The 22,066-nt window shown below is 40.3% G+C and overlaps 1 protein-coding gene across 4 annotated transcripts in view; it reads left to right on the forward strand.

Moving 5' to 3' along the window:
- Positions 1–22,066, forward strand: part of LOC145248972 (beta-galactosidase-1-like protein 2) — a 1,883,914-nt gene that overhangs the window by 1,605,308 nt on the left and 256,540 nt on the right. For all 4 annotated transcript variants that reach the window (XM_080110785.1, XM_080110782.1, XM_080110784.1 and 1 more), the window contains one exon: positions 2,451–2,567. In XM_080110785.1, coding sequence (XP_079966911.1) covers positions 2,451–2,567 — 117 coding nt within the window. The remainder of the gene's footprint in view (positions 1–2,450; positions 2,568–22,066) is intronic.

A 22,066-nucleotide genomic window follows, 5' to 3' on the forward strand; every position in this document is an offset into this window, starting at 1 on the left:
AAGTTTGAATAATAAACTCTCAGCTAGTGTTCATAGGCAGTCATGAAGATTTCGTCAGTGATAAGAATCCTCAGATTTTTGTACTTTGTATGTAGATCATTTAGAGTTTTATCAGAAAAGGTCTTTCTTGATCTGCCATGAAAAATAGAAAGATGAAAAGCCGTGTGAAGTGTGATGCCGTTTATTGTACTGGCTAAAGTATGAGTGGGAAGCTGCAACAAAAACAGCCGGATGTTCCGTATCCTTGGGAGAAAATATTCGCTTGAGGTAATCAGCTATAAGGTTAACAACATTATTCTTTTCAGTCCCACCACAAAAACATGACGGTACTCTTGCATAATTTAATCCGGATACTTGGGAATTCATATCAAGCATGGATTGGGCGAGACTAGCAATCATCGATTTAAGCCGTGTGTTGTAAGAGATGCAGACTAATTTAAAACAAACAAATCAGGGGGCGGGGGGGGGACAAATGCAAATAATTAAAAATAACAAAAACTTACCTTTAAAGGACTGAAAATATTTTTATTTATTTTATTTTATTTACTTATTTTTTTTTTTTTTGCAAAATATTTATCAACAAAAAGTTTTTCTCTTTTTTCTTCAAGAAAAGATTTACTTTGTTTTAACCGTAAATTGTTAGGTGTAAGTACAATTTATTTTTTTTAAAGATTTTTTTTGTCCAGTCAAGTTTTTGGAGGGGAGGGTGAGGTTTCCCCAGAAATTTTATACATTTTTGTTTTAAGAAAATAGGTAAAAAATATGTTTATGAAAAGTGTAAATTGTTATATGAATGTCCAGGAATTTTTTTGTTTTTTAAACTTAATATTTTTAGCTTTCTTTTTTTTTCCTCTGTTCATTGCCGACGGAAGAACTTACTCAAGATAAAGATATTTCCTTAGGAATCTTTTATTTCGATCAACTATTGAACGGCCATCGATGGCAAAGAGGGAGGGAGATGGGGGTATAGGAAATAGGAGGAAGCTCCCCAAAAACCAAGTAGCTTTCGGAAATGTGAGTTATGGAGACAAAAGGACCGTTTCCGAATTTTTTGTCTCCACATAAATTCAAGTAAATAAGTACCCAGAATATGTACCCGGTTGGCCCCGCATTCTTGTTTCACTGTTTTGCTTCCTTCCCACATCCTCTCGACGTGGTTCATTCTTGCCTTCGTCGCTCGCGGGGTCTACATACTTATGATTCACTGTCAGGTGGTTAGTGGAATCCTTCTCCTCCTACTTTGTTATAGGCACTTCCAACAGTCGGATATTCGGCTGTAATTCCCAGCAGAATACATTTGTTTATTATTGGAAGGAGGGTTTCGGCGTTGCAATTTGGTACGGTCACCAAAACAAAACAAAAAAAAAACTCCTTGTCAGTGATGTATAAAATAATAAAAAGTCGATTTAGCATTTCAACATTTGAACAAAGTTCGGCTGAAACTGATGATTATCGGTCTTGTCAATCCATGCTTGACGGGAATTCCCGAGAATCCAGGTCAAATTATGCAAGAGTACCAACATGACAAAGGCATATAGCTTTGGGGTTGTTGTATCTTTCCGTTAATGGGGAAAATTGCAAGTTTACGGCTTTTGAGCGGTATAAAATTATCACATTAGATTTGATAGCATAGCCGCTTTCTATAAACATTTTGCATTTTGTTAAGCATGAAGAATATCACGGAAGCATGCAACAGCTGTGAGCATGTTAAGGGATGACAAGAATCCAAGTAATAAATTCTTTAATACTTTTTTGTGTGTTTGCAACTAAACTGAAATCTACATAATAAATCATGTAGATTTCAGTTTAGTTACACAAGTTGGGATTTACAAGAATATACAAGAAATAAAATGAATTGCTGTAATTTGTATTTGAAAAGTGGAAAAAAATAAACTTGATTTGTGTTTTTTTTATCCAACAATTTTTAAAGGATAGTCTGTAAATTTGAAACTGTTAAATTAATATAATTAATTTTTGGAGTCATTCTGTTAAGAATTGTTCCTTTGATAAGAATCTATTAAATTGTGTTTAGTCACTTCATGAAAACCCAATACTATAGTCACTTAGTATAGCTAAAAAAAAAAAATGAAATCATATTTCCACACTAAAGTAAGAACAGATGAGTCACTATACTGATAGGTTTTCTCTAAGAGATTACAATTATTATTACAATTAATATTTTAAAATATTATTTTTTTATGATAACAGAGTGGATCTCAATGACTAAGTGGACTTTGCCACTATACACTACAAGTATAATTCCACACTAAAACAAAACTCCAAATTTAACGCCTTAAATGTAGCATTTTTTTTTAAAGACCTCCTTGAACCTTGTTTTCGTTTTTAGAGTTATAGATAGTAAAATAGAATTGCCTCAGCGATTTCTTAACAAAAATCTTCCGCAGTCTACAGCAAGCTTCACATAAATTTTTGTCTTTTGTTAATTTCAGGGTTGGACTAAAGGAATTGTGATTGTGAATAAATTCAACCTTGGACGATATTGGAATGTTGGACCCCAGAGGACACTTTATGTACCAGCCCCAATTTTACGAGTTGGACTGAATGTAGTAAGTAATATTCAATCTTGCTTTTTACACACACACACATATATATATACACACACATACATACGTGTATATATATATATATATATATATATATATATATTGACGATTACTTCATCTTTGCAGATGATTGCCGTCCTGCCCAACAAAAAAAACACCACCAACCCCATCCCCCAGTGCATCTAACATGGCCCCGAACGTGGCTCTTCAAATCAACAGCGGACTTACATGGCCTGAAGCAAAAATGACACATAAAGCCAAGTGTCTGCCCCAGGTTAACTGGACCACTCTGTGGTATGGTGTCCCTGTGCACAACCATATGCCTGCTAAGACCTGCAGTCGACTTGCATTTCTGCCACACAACATGGGTTGTCTCATTAGGTCGCGGAGTCAAGGGTACACTAGGGCATCTTTTGTGTGACTTACATACCCAGCTTTGGACAGTAGAAAGCGCTTACATGTCTCACACTTGCAGCCAGCTCCACGGGCATCCAAATCCTTCATAGGCCCTTTGTGCAGATTTCTCTTAAGTTCTGCCTGTTCATGTTTTTGTCTCCAATATCTTGCAACCCTCCGAGACAACTCCTCGCCATTCACTCTTATTTTCGGCTATTTCTTCCCATCTTTCAACATTTATGCAAAGCTTCTTAAGATTGCCTTTAAAAACATTCCCTGAATCTCCTCCTTGGTTTGTGCTCTGAGTGCTTGCCAGTCGCTAGTTCACCATGAAACAGCTACTTTGGTTATCTGCAGTCATCCATACCGACAACCTGTGCATCTGATTGTTATACTTCTCATACTTCTTATACTTGGACAATCCGCTCTCAGAAGGAAAACAGTGTCTGGTGTCATTAATTGCCATTTTATATATATATATTTGGTAAGGTGGTTGATAATTTATAATTCAAAATTAAAATTAAAAATTAAAAACGAGCATTTTTTTTTTCCTGTATTTTAATTAAATTAGTATTTTTATTATAACATGAAAATGCACTCTGCTCTATAGAAAATTGTTCTAACACCTTTAATATATATATATATATATATATATATATATATATATATATATATATATATATATATATATATATATATACTAGCATTTCAGCCTGGAGTTGCCCGAGTGTTTGAAGGTGTATGTTGAGCAAAAAAAAAAAAGAAAGTGGTAGTAGGAAGGCAGGCTTGAACCCGTGCTGTGAAGGAGAAAAAGAACGGGAAAAAAACCTGACGTCTTTGCTGTTACGACCACCACCAAACCAGAACTGACATAGGTTTAAATTAAGGCTAGACACTCGAAAGGAAAGGGTGACTTTCAAAAATATCGGCGAAAAAAGCGACCCCCCCCCTATAGAAAAGTGTCCAGTTGAAGGTGAAGATATTAATGTTTTTAGCCAAATCTTTCGATATTTGTCGTTTGAAAGGTCGAATTTCAATACGATACTGATCTTGGTAAAATCCGTCGCCTCTCTCGAAAGTTTTAGGCAGACATGCAAACATACATACATACATTTATATATTGGTAACTAAAACTAAAAATTTTCGACCCAAACCGATTAAAAAGCTTGCCCTATCTCTGAATACCCTTTATGTAAAATTTGAAATGTTTAGACCAGAAATTGTCTGAGTAATTTGGTAGAGACCGCAGAGGTCAATTTTTTTTTAACATTGACCCCCATTATGACCCCTTAACATTTATTGTTTGGGGCTAAAATCAATTTATTTAGATCTATGTCCAAAATTTCAAGTGTTTAGACCCAAAATTGTCGGAAGAGTTTGGTAGAGTTCTCAAAGGTCAAATCATTGAACTTTGACCCCTTAACAGCCAAATTTCTGGTTGAAAACAAATCACGAAGATTTTCCCAAATCTCATTACTCTGTATATCAAATATCACGTCTGTAGACTGAAAATTGACAGAGTTATTGCATAGGGAAATGTACACAAACACACACACACACACATTCACTTTTATAGATATACAGATAGCATTTCAGTCCAGCGTTGCCCAGGTGTTTGGTGGTGTGAGCTGAGCAATAAAAACAAAAAAAAGGGTTAATTTTTTTAACTTTGACCCCTATTATGACCCCTTAACATTTATTGCTTTGGGCTCAAATTAAGTTATTAAGTTAGATCCATGTCCAAGGAACCTATATCTAAAATTTCTAGTGTTTAGACCCAAAATTGTCGGAGGAGTTTGGTAGAGTTCTCAAAGATCAAATCATTGAACTTTGACCCCTTAACATCGAAATTTCTGACCGAAAACCGATCACATAGATTTTCCCAAATCTCAGTACCCTTTATATCAAATTTCGAGTCTGTAGACTGAAAATTGACAGAGTTATTGCGTAGGGAAATGTACACAGATAGACAGACAGACAGACACGTTCACTTTTATAGATATACTAGCATTTCAGCCCGGCGTTGCCCCCCCCCCCATGTAGAAAACTGCTTTGTTGAAGGAGAAGATATTAATGTTTTTAGCCAATTTTTCTGTCGTATGAATGGTCGAATTTTAAAACGATACTGATCTTGGTAAAATCCGTCGCCTCTGTCGAAAGTTTTAGGCAGAACATGCAAACATACATACATACATTTATATATTGGTAACTTAAAATTTCCGACCTAAACCGATGAAAAAAGATCGCCATATCTCTGAATATCATTTATGTAAAATTTCAAATGTTTAGAGCAGAAATTGTCTGAGTAATTTGGAAGAGACCGCAGAGATCAATTTTTTTTTTAACTTTGACTCTTTTTTGACCCCTTAACATTTATTGTTTTGGGCTCAAATCAAGTTAAGTTAGATCCATGTCCAAGGAACCTATATCTAAAATTTCAAGTGTTTAGACCCAAAATTGTCGGGGGAGTTTGGTAGAGTTCTCAAAGGTCAAATCGTTGAACTTTGACCCCTTAATCGCCAAATTTCTGTCCGAAAACCGAGCACATCTATTTTTTCGAATCTCAGTACCCTGCATATTAAATTTCGAGTATGTAGACTAAACATTGACGGAGTTATTGCATAGGGAAATGTACACACACAGATACACAGACAGACAGATACACAGACACGTTCACTTTTATAGATATACTAGCATGGGTGCCCGGCGATGCCCGGGTGTTTGGAGGTGTATGCTGAGCAAAAAAAAAAAAAGAAAACGGTAATTTTTTTAACTTTGACCCCTATCATGACTCCTTAACATTTATTTTTTGGGGCTCAAATCAAGTTATTAAGTTAGATCTATGCCCAAGGAACCTATATCTAAAATTTCAAGTGAAATGTACACAGACACACACACACACACACACACACACACAGACACATTCACTTATATATATATATATATATATATATATATATAAATGTGTGTGTGTGCTTCCCGCTACTCTCAACATTATTTCTAGTCCTCCTGAACCTCCACTTGCCACTGGTATTCAACAATGTCGACTCTGGAGATATGTGGAGATTGCGCAACTCTTGCCACAAGAATTTCGCGCGCAGGCACCCTTACAGCAGTGGGTATCCATAGTCTGAAGGAAGCCTTATATATGTATGTAGATATATATGTGTGTGTGTGTGTATATATATATATATATATATATATATATATATATATATATATATATACTAGCAGCCTACAGAAAATAGACTGTGATTGATGAAAGGAGGGGGTTGTAAAGAGATAGGTTTTGATACTCAAAAATTTTACCCTAAGCAAAATATGATGAAAGTAAAGATAATTTTCGCGAAAATATATTTTTTTATATCAACTTTGTTTCCATTCGTAGCCAAGAGTGACCAACAAAATGATGTTTTCTTACAAAGAGAAAATGTTATATATATAATAATATAAATATACAAGAAATAAATGTTACCATAGTCAATAAAAGTTACTTTTATGGTAGAAAAGTTCATTGGTTTGTATTTTCAAGTAGTTTGTAAAAAAAATTTTTTTTTAATTCACGAACCGGTTTAAAAAAAAAATCAAGATGGCAGCGACTTTGAAATGGAGAGCCCTACTTTCAATTTGAACGAGGGTCACCTGAGCATTCTGTGTTAACAATCTAAGAGAGTTCTGTTAACGTAAGGAATATTTATAAATATAATTCTGTTTTCCGTTCTTTTGTGCTTGAGGAATATTCGCTTATGGCATGTGTGGTTTATATAAAAATTCATTTAAGTAGTTATCACCTCAAATTTCGTTTTAATTTCGGTTCGCTGAAATTATTTCAAGTAAAGAGCATTAAAAACTATTTCAAAACAAAAAAAAAACATGAACTGAACTTTTATTGACTATGGTAACATTTATTTCTTGTATATTTATTTTTTCGGGTAGTCGTTTGTTGGCTTTTCTGCTAAACACTCTTACTAAATAATATCGACGAAATATCGAAAGACAAAGAAACAAAAACAGTTTGGAAAAATAATGAAGCTTTACTTACTTTAATAAAATAATCCGAAACAGCAAAATGGGATATTAAAAAAGTAAACACGTAATTACTTCAGTTTTTTAAAGCAAATAATCGATATAAATATGAATAAGAAGAAAATGGCGCCCTTTTCAAGCAGAACAGCTTCGTTTCAGTTTTACAGTATTGAACAGTGTAGTATTGCGCCATCAGATTCAGGGTTGTACTATTGTAATGTAAAGAACACGCAGAAAGGGTTGTAATTAACTGATTTTTTTCTAGTACACTTGTCAGCGTACTAGAAAAAAATCAGTTAATTACAACCCTTTCTGCGTGTTCTTTACATTACAATAGTACAACCCCGAATCCGACGGCGCAATACTACAATAAAAAAAATAAATAAATAAAAAGGTTATGTAAATGTTTCTAAAAAGACATGTAAACGCGTGAGCAGGATTTTTTCCTTCTTTTGACACGATAACAAGTAACGTTCTTATTTTTTATTATTTATCTATTTTCGAAAGAGTGCCACGTGCAAGTGGAGAAGGAAAAAAACAGAGTTATGTAACATTTGTGTCGAGAATTGTCAAAAATTCTGACTTTTTTTTTGGCTTTCACGTTAATAAGAACGTGAATTTATGAGGTGAATTTATTCGACACAATATGATTCAACTAAAAAAAATAAATAAAAGCTAACGTGAATTAAGATTAAAGTTAAGGTGTTATTTGGGACCCTCACCCCTTTTAAAAAACCTTGTTAAACTTTGTGACATATTTCCATTCTATGGAGGTCAGGCGCGAACTAACACCCAATAATTTTATTATACCATATTTCTTCAAACATAAACATAATTATCAAAGTATACTTATGCAAATAGATATGAAAAGTCTTCGTTAAAGTTTATGCCTATTTCTATGGAGTACAGGGCGAATGCAGACCCCACAATTTTATTATACCATGCCTATTTAAGTTGAAACATACTTATCAAAGTATTCTTATGTATATCTATATCAAAAACCCTTGAAACGTTTTTTTTTTTCTTTTTTTTTTTCCATACTTTTGGGGTCAGGCGCAAACGCAGACCCCACAATTTTTATGAACCACCGTTCTGCCAGATCAAACATACCCATTCTTTATCCTCAATACATCTTCTATCATTCTATGTAATCAGTTTTTTTAAATAGTCAACCATATAGGAGCCTATTCGTGACCAGACACACACACACACACATGTTCAGCTTTATATTATAGATATATGTATTTATATATGTATGCATGCATATGTATGCATGCATATATATGTATATATATATACATATATATAACTACTTCATTTACTCACAAAATTAATATACGAAAGTATAAATTTATGTGTAAACTTTAAGTATTTACTTCAATACGTAGGTAGAGCTAGTTAGTAAGTTATAAAATATATATGGCGGTTCAGCTACACTGAATATTCCGCATTTCATCCACTCTAGGACTCTTCAGGCTTATGCGCATAAGCCTGAAGAGTCCTAGAGTGGATGAAACGCAGAATATTCAGTGTAGCTTAACCGCCATATATATTTTATAACTTACTATATATGTATATCTATATATATATATCTATATCTATATATATATATATATATAATGTAGCATATGCGATACAGAGTGGGGGATTAGGGGACAAATAGACGTAGGAGTATGAAAGGAAACTTACATTAAAAGCAAATATCGTTTATTTTTGTAACACGTTACCAAAAATGGGAGGGGATAATGGAATTTACGGGAAAGCAAAATCCCAGTATTTTATCGCACACGTGACACATGATGGCAAAATAAAGGAATGAAACACAAGGCGAACCCAACCAAAAACACGAGAAAGAACGAAATAAGAAATACCAGTAATAATATTTTCAAAATCAACTTTATCATAATAATTTAAATTGTGGTAGGAAGGGGATGGGATCAAATAGAATTTTAAAAAATCAAACAAATTACGAGGGTATGAAAGGGGTGACTTTAACTACTAACTATTTAAATACCAACGAGAAATATATCAAAGCAAAAAAAATATCTTCAGTCCAAACAAAATGATAGCAAAATGAATTCATTGATATATATGTGAGAGAGTTTTTTTATGTTTCTTTTCTCTATTTTTTGTCTTTTAACTTTCAAAGTGAGCTTCAATCTTCTTTTGATTCGCCTCGGGCGACAGTTCATGACGTGATATATATTTTTTTCTTTTTTTTACAAGGTAGTCACCACTTATAAAGGCCCGGAAGCCACTCGAGTATAAGTGTTATTGTGTGTGCAGTAAATTAGTGTTGAGATATGATAAAGTGTCTTACAAGGGGGTGGTTCATCAGGAATTTGTTTATGTTGGATTTGAAGACATCCAAGTTGTAGTTAGGTGGGAAACGGGCAAACAGAACAGAGTTCCACAGGCGTGCACTTCAAGAAAGAAGCTTTGTTAAGGGAATCTATGTTTTGGTTTTGGCACAGATAAAGAGTGGGGAAAATTTTTTCTATGGTTTCAGCTAGACGGGTGTTTTTCATGAAAGATTGGCAAGGGGGGACCAGGGATTGGAGCTCAGACGAGCACTTGCCATAGAAGTAACAATAAAACAAAGACAGGCTCGCAATGTCTCTCCTGTGGGAGAGAGGTTGCAGGGAAGAGAAAAGGGCATCCCCCACTAAGCCATAAAGTCTATTTTGTACTCTGTTAAGGCAGGATAGGCTGTTTTTAGCAGCTCCTGCCCAGATGTGGCAACAGTACTCCATCCTTGGACGTGCTTGGCTTTTATATAGATCATCAGTGAGATATCTTCTTGAGCGGTAGAAGGATCCCACCATTTTTCCAGCTACATTGGCAATAGACTTGATGTAAGTGTTCCATTTTAGGTCAGGAGTAAAGGTCAATCCCAGAAGCTTATCAAAACATGGAGCTTCCCCTAATTGAGAACCATCCATTTCAATTGATGCCAGATGGGGATCAGAGCGTTGATGATGTAAAGATAGGAGCATTAAAAGTAACCAGCCACCTCTTACCCCACTTTGCTACGCGCTCAAGATCAGAGGAGAGAGAACTTTGTCATTTACAGCGTTTGATGTGTTGCCATATATGGTCGTGTCATCAGCATAGATGTCAACGAATGATTCAAGTATGTGTTTTGGGAGATCATTGATGTCGATCAGAAAGAAAGTTGAACCTAGGATGGACCCCTGAGGAACTCCAGCATTAATACTGAGGGCCTCTGATTTCTGCCTATCAACTACTACTCTTATGAGCCTATCAGAGAGAAATGATTTAATGATTGAGAAAACATTTCCAGTTATACCATAGCTGGAAATCTTGTGAAATAGGCCTTATGCCATACCTTATCGAAGGCTTTTGATATGTCAAGAGCAATTGCCCTAGAGAGGAAGCCTTTGTCAAGAGATTCGCTAATCCTATGAGATATAACCGTTAACACATCTGCTGTAAATCTGGAAGAACGGAAACCATATTGCATGTCAATAAGAAGGTTATTTCTGCTAAGGTGGTTGACTACTCCTCTATTTAATATGGATTCCAGCAACTTACTCATGACACACAGGAGACTTATTGGTCTGTACTTAGAGGGAGACGACTTATCACCTGAATTCTTAAATGCAGGGCATACTGATGAGGTTTTCCAGGGTGTTGGAAAGCACTTCTCCTTAAGGCAACGCTTAAACAGTTTTGTAAATATGGGGGCAAGTTTTGGTTAAAGCTTTTTCAGCACTCATCAGGGCCAGTTGTGTTACTGGAATCAAGGTTCTTGATTAGCTTGGCGACATCATGCACAGATATTTGTATGTTGCATAGCGTGTTGTCTGTTATAGGGGGAAATACGGGGAGTTGATAGCCTTCGTCACATAGGGTAGAATTAGCTGCAAAGTTCTTGGTAAATAGTTTGGCCTTGTCTGCTGCGGACGAAATGATCTCAGGTCCATTGATGATGGTTGGGATAGAACGCATGCTTCTGTTTAGGATCCTGTTTGCTATTTGCCAGAACTGGTGGGAACTAAGCCGCTGCTCAGCTACTTTGGATTTAACGGACTGAGCATATAGCTCTCTTGCATTTTTTATTACTCTTTTATAGTGGTTGCTGGCGTTCCTGAAAGCAGCTCTGTCATAGTGCATCTATTATATTGGTAGCTATAGAAAAATTGATTTCTGTGCGCGATAGCAGCAGCACATTCTGGGGAGAACCATGGCTGGCTGTTAGGTTTTTGTTGGAATTTTTTGGATTGTATGAATCGGTCTATGCCTACAAAGTAACCATTCGGCCAGGTTTGATACTATGGAGGACACATCCTTTTTAAACATGAAATGCAGGGGTAGATCAGATATAAATGTATTGAAACTATCCCAGTCATCCGTAGAGTATCGATATACAGTACGGCGGAGAGATATGTCTGAAGACTTATTGCATTTCGGTTTTATCTTAACTGATGTAACGTGCATCCAGGAGATAAGCGCCCGCGTGTTTGCGTGTTGTGTGGGTACGTGGGAGAGACGGATGAGGGGAAAAGACTTACCTCGAGACCAGCTCAGCATTACCGACCAAAAATAGAAAAGAAAGACCAAGATGGCGGCCGCCGTCTTTTGTAAAGTATGATGTCTCACAAAGTCACACGAATTCTCGGAATATGCAAATTTAGCCGGCCTAGAACGACGATAAAAGCGGGTGATGAGAAAGACGTGGGGGAGCGACGATTGTGTTGGCCGGGGAATCGTGTGGCTGTTGCTTCTCGTGCCGTGTAAGGATATTTTACCGTTGTTGGATTCCGTGCAGAACCGGTGTATAAAGATTATTAAATTGCTGCAACATTTATAACATCTTTTCCTGAACTTACCGTGTTAAAGAGAGAGTCGGGCGCCATCTTGAATTTTTTCCTTACACATTTTTTGTTACAAGCTATCTCGGCCATTTGGCCTCTAGGACTATGACCGAGTCGAAATTTGACTTAAAGCTCATACCCGAGTTTGACGTGTCCACGTCCATCGGGTTGAAAGGGTCGAGCTGATGTGCGACCTTTGTGAGGTGAAAAGGGTACACACTGTGATTCCCCTGAGATTGGCTGGGGGTGCCTTGAGTGTATATCAGCAACTCAGTGCTGCCGAAAAGGGAGATGTCACCGCAATTAAAGCTGCGCTGTACAAGGCATTTGCCATGGATCCTTGTACGGCCTATGAAAAATTTGCTTCCCGAAAACTTCTACCGGAGGAAAGCGTGGACGTTTTCTTCGCTGAGTTAAAGAAAGTCGCAGTTCTGTTCGGTGGAGGGGTGTCGGAGCGGACGCTCGCATACGCGTTTGTGGCGGGCCTTCCCACTCGGGTGAAGCAGCTACTGAGAGCCTCAACCAGCGTTTCAACAACGACCATGGAACACTTGATGGAACGTGCTCGAGCCATCATCAAAGATGAGGAGGACCTGGGGGAACCAGTTGTGATGGCGACACAGACAGGCCAGATTGGCGCTCGGGAGATTCCGAATCGGAAATGTTTTCGCTGTGGCCGACGCGGACATTTTGCAAGGAATTGCACCAAGAGGGGGCGTGTGCACTGTTTTAATTGTGGCGGTTTGGGGCATCTAGCCCAAAACTGTGCGGGAAACGTATCAGGGGAGAGGACGTCAGCGCCGCCCTGCTCCCCGAGCAAAATTTGAACAAGGCGCAACCAGTGATAACCGTCTATGTAAACAGGATACCCTGCTCAGCACTTCTCGACTCAGGCTGTTCGCATACTATAGTGAGCGCCAGGCTGTGTCCAAGTTGGACTAAGAGGAAGATCAAAGTCACCACGATAGGAGGCGAGACACAGACATGCTGTGGAGCTGGAACTGTCAAGATCTACACGGACACCGGTGCAGCCACTAAGATCAATGTGCTCGTGACCAAGGAAATCTCCTGGGGTTTGACCTGTTGCTCGGATACGATGCCATCAAGGCGCTGGGGGGGAGTCGCAATTCATCGGGATGGAAAGGTACGATTCTTGGAGGCCCCAGTATGTGCAGCGCTCCATATCGATCGGCCGGATTTTACAGTGGACTACGACTCGCGCAAGAGGGCCTAGATTGCATCTTTGGAAGTGGACCGAGGGAATGGCACAGACTAAACTCAAGAATGGGGTTGCAGAGTACCCTATACCCAGTGAGGCCCGAGCAGAATACGAAAGGGAACTAAAGGTGTGGATCCAAGATGGCTGGTTAATCTCCTACCCTGAGGACAAGCTTGGGCCTCCCAAGGGTCTAATACCCTTGATGGCAGTAGTCCAGCATAACAAGTCGAAAGTACGGCCCGTGCTGGACTATAGGGAGCTTAACAAGCATATTGAAGCCTACACTGCCGATGCTGACGTATGCGCCAGTAAGTTGAGGGAATGGCGTCAGAAAGGCTCTAATGTCTCGATATTGGATTTGCGAAAAGCCTATTTACAGGTGCGAGTTGATGAGACGTTGTGGCCGTTCCAGACAGTTTGGTTCCAGAGGTACTGCCTTACACGCCTTGGCTTTGGCCTAAATGTGGCACCACAGATCATGAAGACTATTGTCAACACAGTATTGTCCCAAGAAAAGCCCATGAGGGACTCAATGTCAGCTTACATTGATGACGTATACGTCAATGAAGATGTACAGTCTGCGTCGTGTGTCAAAGAAAAGTTGGCTCAGTTTGGTCTGGAATGCAAGAATCCCGAACGTTTAAGGGAAGGAGCACGTGTATTGGGATTAGATGTTTATGAAGAAGATGGCACCCTACAATGGAGGCATGGCAGTGAAATTCCAAGCATCCCCAACCTCGTTACAAGGCGGACCGTTTTTTCTTGGTGTGGAAAACTTGTTGGTCACTTACCGGTCTGTGGCTGGCTCCGTGCAGCTGTTGGTGTAATTAAACGCAGAGCAAATTTAACAACCACGGGTTGGGATGACATATCCGATGATGTCCTACTAACTCTGATGATTAAAGAGACACTGGAGAAAGTGAACAAGAAGGAACCTGCCTGTGGACGGTGGTGTGTTAATGGAGACAACGTAGGTGTGTGGGTTGATGCCAGTTCTTTGGCGTTGGGAGTATCGTTGGAGCAAGGAGGAAACGTGTTCGAGGATGCGTGTTGGCTGCAGCCCGTAACAGATTCTCAGCATATCAACCTGGCAGAGCTGGACGCTGTTGTAAAGGGGGTAAATCTGGCCCTGCAGTGGCAGTCTAAGAAGTTGACCTTGTACACAGATTCTCTCTGTGTCTACCACTGGGTGTCTGACACACTTTCAGGACGGACACGAATCCGTACCAAGGCAGCAAGCGAAATGTTAATACGGAGAAGGCTAGACACGCTAAAAAACCTGGTATCTGAGTATGGGCTATCACTGAGTGTCACTCTGGTGCCATCACATTGTAATCGTGCTGACCAACTGACCCGTGTACCTCACAAATGGTATGAAGCCACGAAGATGGGAATGGAGATTACTGCTCGATCTTGTGCAGTTGCAATCGACCCATGTCAAATAAAAAAAAATTCATGCACAGAGCGGACATCCGGGTATCAAGAGGACCCTTTATTTTGTGAGGCGCGTATACCCAGCAGTGACCAAGATGGATGTCAGACAGATCGTCAGAAATTGTGAGGCTTGCCAGTCTATTGATCCTGCACCAGAGCGATGGCAGAAGGGTCGCTTGGAAGTTGAGAGTGTGTGGCAGCGGCTGGCCATGGATATTACCCATTACAGTGGCAAGCCCTTTCTAACTCTCATTGATTGCGGGCCTATGAGATTTGCGGTGTGGCGGCAGATGACCAGACAGGATTCAGCAAATGTTGTTCGCCACCTATCATCCATTTTTTTTGAGTGAGGTGCGCCGGAAGAGCTCCTGACTGACAGCGTTTTGTAGCCAGCAAGTTCGGCAGTTGTTAGATGAGTGGGGCGTCCGACTACGGTTGCGATGTGCGCATGTGCCGTCAGGAAATGGCATTGCTGAAAGAAGCCATCGCAGCATCAAGAGAATTGCTGCCAGGAAGCGATGTACTATTGCGGAAGCCACATATTGTACAACATTACGCCAAAGGACGGGACATCCCCTTCAACTGCACCTGCGAATGCTATTTACACGTACCGAGTTGGAGTGAAGGGAATCAACACTACGCAGCCAGCCGACAAGGGAACATATAACAGATATGAAGTGGGAGATCCAGTGTGGGTGCGGCCCCCAGGAAATCGGTGCACCGACAAGTTTAAGCGAGGACAAATATCTGGAGTGATTAGCCAGCAGTCTGTTTTGGTCGATGGAACCCCACAATATGTGCGAGGTCTTCGCCCAGCTACCGAGGTGCGTCACACAACTACAGAAGAAAGCAGTGAAGCATCTAGCGATGAGCTGCCGATGCACGGATTCAGTGAGCCCCCTCCAGAGACTGATAGCGATACTTCATCTGATGAGGCAGAACCAGATCCAGAGCCCGAATCTGAAACAGTGAATGTACCTCTTCGCAGAAGCACACGCACTAAAAGGCCACCCCCCCAGTGCTCTCTATGTGATCATCAGATCAGGGGGTAGTGTAACGTGCATCCAGGAGATAAGCGCCCGCGTGTTTGCATGTTGTGTGGGTACGTGGGAGAGACGGATGAGGGGAAAAGACTTCCCTCGAGACCAGCTCAGCGTTACCGACCAAAAATAGAAAAGAAAGATCAAGATGGCGGCCGCCGTCTTTTGTAAAGTATGATGTCTCACAAAGTCACACGAATTCTCGGAATATGCAAATTTAGCCGGCCTAGAACGACGATAAAAGCGGGTGAGGAAAAAGACGTTGGGAGAGCGACGATTGAGTTGGCCGGGGAATCGTGTGGCTGTTGCTTCTCGTGCCGTGTAAGGATATTTTACCGTTGTTGGATTCCGTGCAGAACCGGTGTATAAAGATTATTAAATTGCTGCAACATTTATAACGTCTTTTCCTGAACTTACCGTGTTAAAGAGAGAGTCGGGCGCCATCTTGAATTTTTCCTTACACATTTCTGTTACAACTGATACAACCGAGTGGTCGGAAGATCCAAGAGGAGACAGAACGGAGCATGAACATAGCTTAGAGGAAGTTGTAAGAAAAAGGTCTAGAAGGCTAGTGTACTGACCGGAAGTATCGGGCACACGGGTGGGTTCATGAACAATTTGGGTGAGGTCATAGGCAATGGCGAAATTATGACAGAACCTCCCCTCATCATCTGTCTTGTTCGAGTGCGTCAGCCATTCCACATTGTGGACATTGAAGTCACCACAAATGTGGATGTTAGCTGAAGGATGAGCAGACATGATGTGGTCAATTTTCTTAGATATACACTTAAAGAGAGTAACTCCACTGTTGTGGGGGCGATAGAGGGCAAATATAAATGCAGTGGTGCTAGCAAGTGCAACTCAGAAGCACATATAGGGTAAATTACGGTCTTCACTGGAGATATCCCTACCACACGAAAAGCCGTCTTTAATGTAGGCACATATTCATACCTATGGCGATCTTGGGCGTCAGATTTAGATGTTAAGTTAGAGTATCCTTTAATTATGAACTCCTCTATAGAAGTGGTTGGCCCTCTTTTTTTTTCTTTTTTTTTTTTACACAGGCATCACCACATTATCAAGGCAAAGAGGCCATTCGAGGATAAAGGTTAAAGAGTGTACAGTAGAAATTGGACAATATAGTAATCATTATTAATTAAAATTCGGTAAATTTGTTAACTTATATGGAACGGCTCATCAAGAACTTACGTCAGACTTGAACACAACCATATTGTAGTCAGCCGGAAAGCAGGAAAGCGGAAGACAATTCCACAGGCGTGCAGTTCTAAGAAAGAAGCTTTGTTCATGGAATCTACGTTTAGGTTTAGCCACAGATAAAGAGTGGGAGAAATTATTGATAGTGTTTTCAGCTAGACGAGTGTTTCTTGTAAAAGTTTGGCGAGGGGGGACCATAGACTGAAGCTCAGTCGAACACTTTCCATGAAAATAACGATACATCAGAGACAAACTTGCAACATCTCTTCTGTGAGATAGAGGTTGCAGGGAAGAGAAAAGGACATTTCCTCTGAGGCTACGAAGTCTATTTTGAACTCTATCAAGACAGGACAAGTCCTTTCCAGCAGCTCCTGCCCAGATGTGGCAACAGTATTCCATCCTTGGACGTACCTGACTCTTATATAGATAGAGAATTGCATCAGCAGTGGGATATCTACTGGATCGATAGAAAGATCCCACCATTTTTCCAGCGGCCTTGGCAACAGGTTTGATGTACGTGTTCCATTTAAGATCAGGAGTAACGATCAACCCCAGAAGCTTGTCAAAACTTGAGGCCTCCCAGAAGATGACAGCCATTCATTTCAATTGATGCCAGATGTGGATCAAATTGTTGATGATGTAAAGAGAGAAGCTTGGTTTTAGATGCATTAAAAGTAACTAGCCACTCCTTTCCCCATTGTACCACGTGCTCAAGATTAGAGGAGAGAGAATCGGAGAGAACTTGGTCATTTACTGTCTTAGATGTGCTACCATAAATAGTAGTCTCATCAGCATAAATGTCTACAAATGATGGCTTAGGAAGAATATGTCTAGTTTCGTCTCCTGTAGTTGGGTTTCAACCTCTGGAAGGTTGGAACATAGACCCCTGAATTGGAGAAGGAGACATGGTAGTAGGGGTCTACGTTGGAGGATGGCGTTATAGATATATTTGTGATTTTTTTTCAGAGATATTTCATGTTAAGGATTTGGGATTTGCGGAAGAGTTCGACAGACTTGGTTAGAGCAGGACAGAGAGGGAAACTAAGAGAGAAAAAGAAAGGAATTTTTTTTTTGTAGCACAGGTAAAGCTGTAACAATTACCCGCTGGTATGGCATCAAGAGGCCCCATCAGAAACTACTGCATGCTCCAGAATCAATTCACCAGATGGCAATACATAAGCCCCAGTACTTTGCACCTGCTGATAGGACAGCCTCCTTAGTGGTTAATCCAAGGTTCGGGTCCCTGACTATCAGGTGGATAATGTCAGCCCAGATGAAACGTTTACCTCTAGCACCCTTACTAGTGACATGGCCACAAAGATAGACATAGAAACAGAAGATTTCCGACATCTCAGGCTACTGTTCAAGAAGTACTGCCGTCCTGGTAAACAGCTTTTTCTTCACCCTTTGTCAGAAAAATCAATCATTGAAAATGAGGACTGAGGGACAAATAAGGAGAAGCGAGAGTAATGAGAGCTGCCGATAATGCATCCACAATACGTTGTCTACTCTCCATTAAAAAAAAAGGTTTAAAGGACTTATTAATATTTACTTAGTATGTCCGTAGCTCTAATTCGAAATTAAAGATATTTGAAGATAAATTCTCCTCCCATATTTATGAATGAAAGGAAAATGGAATACATTACTGTAATTTCCGTTTAAAGGTATTAAGCTTTTTTCTTCTTATCCAAGAGACACCTCCAACAAAAGAATTATAATAAGGACAATTTAGCACCAAAATGTTTTTTAAAAATACTGCTGTGGAGTTATCATGTGTTGACATATTCATTAAACTTATTCTTATCCAAAAGACACCACCAGCGCATTTGAAAGCTTTTTGTTCATTGACTCTTGTTTTTTAGTTTCTGTCCTTATGGCAGACTGGGTAGCAAAGGGTCGCGGTGGGAGGGATGATTTCGTTTATATTTATACAGAGAAAATTAAGTAGTAATCATAAAACAATTTTTTTTTCTTCTCGGGGAGGGGAGCGATATTCTAGATAATTTTGCATTTAACGGCTGACTGAAATAAAATATATTAGACAAAATTTAGTCAAAATAAAGAAATTCCTATATCCATCCAATGCTTTAGTTATTCCTGGAGTAGAGTATCTCCTGTGTTCGTGGAATTAACATCCTGTATTTAGACGACGCCGGCTTGTTCTCTCAGGTATTATTTCTTTCCTCTCGTTGTTGATGGTGTAATGTCTTTACCAAATAAAGGGAGACCACCGCAGGTGTCACAGGAGTTACGGCCCCTGGCGACATCCGGGGAGTAGTCAGTCTGATATCCACCGAGCACGATATTCCTCGTTCATTTTCTCTCTCTCGTCAATTTCCATCCATCCTACAACCTCACTATGGTAATAACCGATATCTAGCAAGTATCGGTTACTTACCATAAGGATTATCACATTGGCGACGAGGATAGAGTAATTTACAAAAATAGACATAAGAAAACACGGAAAAAAAAACAACAACAAACAGTCACACGTGTTGCAAAACAAACATGGCTGCCCTACCTCACTACCCGGAATTCGACTGCGAGTCAGAAGCCAAAGCAGCAAGATGGACGAAATACATTAGCAGATTGAGGAATTATTTTATCGCCCACGACATAGAGAGCGATAAAAGACAAAAAGCAATTTTGCTAACGTTTGTTGGTGAGGCGATGAACGACCTCATTGACGAATTACCAGCCGAACAGACCACACCAGGAGAAAACGAAACCCACTTCGACAAACTCATCTCGGCTGTACAGGCTCAGTTCAACCCCCAAAATAACACGGAATACAACCGATTTCTATTCCGTAACATCAAACAAACCACGCCGAATGTAGAGGACTTCTACCGGAAATTGAAAGAAGCAGCAGCTACATGTCACTTTGCAGACGCAAACGCTGAGATAAAGTCTCAACTGATAACAGGCTGTTCATCAGAAAAAGTCCGGCAAAAGGGTTTAATAAATTCTAACATGTCACTACACGACTTGATAAATTATGCCAGGACGACGGAAACAATAACAGCGCACCTACAACAAATGCGCTTAGAGGACACGACAATACAAACTACTACTGCAGTAGTAAACAAAGTCACGTACGGACAGCGACAGACACGTGACTGTCCCCGGCAAATTCAGTGCAGGAATTGCAACGGAAAATATCCACATGAACGAGGACCAACGTCTTGCCCAGCATTCCAGAGCCAATGCACTTATTGCCGGAGATGGGGGCACTTCGCCTCTGTCTGTTTTAGAAAAATGAACGACGAGGACAGACAACGTAGAACAAATCGTCCTCCACGTCCACAAGTCCAAACCAGCCGCCGACCGGTGAACTGCATCGAGGACAACCAGCAGGACTCAACCAGCGGCAGTGACACAGAATATGTGTTTCATACAGGTAAGATGAAAAACCTTCCCTGTTTTGATATATCTTTTGGCAATAGCCACCAAACGTTCAATGTGTTAGCCGACTCAGGAGCCACTATCAACATTTTGTCTGAAGCAGATTTCAAGTGTTTAAAACCGACACCATGTCTCCGACCGACAAAAACTGTGATATCTGGATTTGGGGTCAAGCAAACTACTCCAGTTCTAGGCCAATTTAGGACCCTCCTAGAGTTTGGGGGCATCTCCTGCCAAGCTAACATACATGTAATAAAAAGCCCAGAAAAACCTATCATTGGCTGGGAAACATGTGAAAAGCTTAAACTTTTATCAGCAAAAAAGCTCCCAGTTAACCGCATCAGCAACTCTGACACACAAATCCCGCAGACAACTCTTAAGCTTTTGGAGGACTATGCAGACCTATTCAATGGCTTAGGTAAACTTAAAGAGAAAAAAGTCCATATGCACATAGATGAAAATATACCACCCATCGCTCAGAGATACCGCAGCGTCCCCTTTCATGTAAGGAAGGACATAGAAGAGCTAATACAGAAAGACGAGAAACTGGGGGTGATTGAAAAAGCGGAAGGACCAACCCCATGGGTATCCCCTATTGTGGTGGTACCTAAGAAAGACCAAAGTAAAATCAGAGTTTGCATTGATATGAGAGCGGCAAACAAAGCTATCAAAGGGAACGTCACCCTACCCCCACACTTGATGAGCTGAAGGCCATTCTATCGGGAGCCAGTGTCTTTAGCAAGTTAGACCTCAATCAGGGCTACAACCAGTTGGAACTAGCTGAAGAATCCCGATACATTACCACGTTCGCAACACACCTGGGCCTATATAGATACAAAAGACTATTTTTCGGTGTCAACTCCGCCAGCGAAATATTTCAGGAAGAGATTAGCCAGGCACTCGCAGGGATTGAGGGAGCCATCAACATCAGTGATGACATTCTTTGCTTTGGATTGGACCAGCAAGACCACGACGGAAATCTCCAGAAAGTATTTCAGCGACTACGCGAAAAAGGCCTAACACTGAATAGCAGCAAATGTGAATACAACAAGAGGTCATTGGAATTCCTCGGACACACATTCGGTAATGAAGGCATCAGCCCAAGTAGCCTTAAAATAAAAACAATCCTCGAATTACCAGACCCCCAAAACGCATCAGAAGTCAGAAGTTTGTTGGGGATGACCAACTTTTGCGGTGCACAATTCATTCCAGACTACGCAACCCTGACTCATGAACTGCGTCAGCTAACAAAAAAAAACACTCAGTGGTCCTGGACTGAGCACCACACTGAATGTTTAAAAAACCTCAAGGAGGCTTTGAGTAAAGCATGCTCACTTGCCTACTTCGACCCTAACAAACATACTGAGATATATACCGATGCCAGTGTTGTAGGCATATCTGCTGTACTATCACAAGATGGGCGGGTAGTACAATTTGCAAGCCGAGCACTATCCACAGTTGAACAAAGATACTCTCAAACAGAGCGGGAGGCCCTCGCCATCACATGGGCATGTGAACACTTTCACATATATATCTTTGGGGCCCCATTCACGGTTCACACAGATCATAAGCCCTTAACATCGATCTTTAATAACACCCGCTCCCAACTATCTGCGTGCATTGAACGTTGGGTTTTGAGAACACAGCCATACAATATGACTGTCACATACCGACCAGGTCATGACAACCCAGCCGACTATCTCAGCCGCCATCCAGTACATCTACCACCAAGCAACAGGGAGCAGAAAATAGCGGAGGAGTATATAAACTATATTCTCTCAACGTCGACCTCCAAAGCAATGACAATTGATGAAGTTGCAATGGAAACTGCGAAAGACAAGACGCTCACTGCAGTCATTCAAGCCATCCTCACCAACAAATGGCAAGGTGCCAATGACGGCATAAACAAAGCCACGTTTCTCACCCTAC

This window comes from Euprymna scolopes, chromosome 27 (genome assembly GCF_053919585.1).
Source record: "Euprymna scolopes isolate OS-2025 chromosome 27, ASM5391958v1, whole genome shotgun sequence".
Taxonomy (NCBI): Eukaryota; Metazoa; Mollusca; class Cephalopoda; order Sepiida; family Sepiolidae; genus Euprymna; species Euprymna scolopes.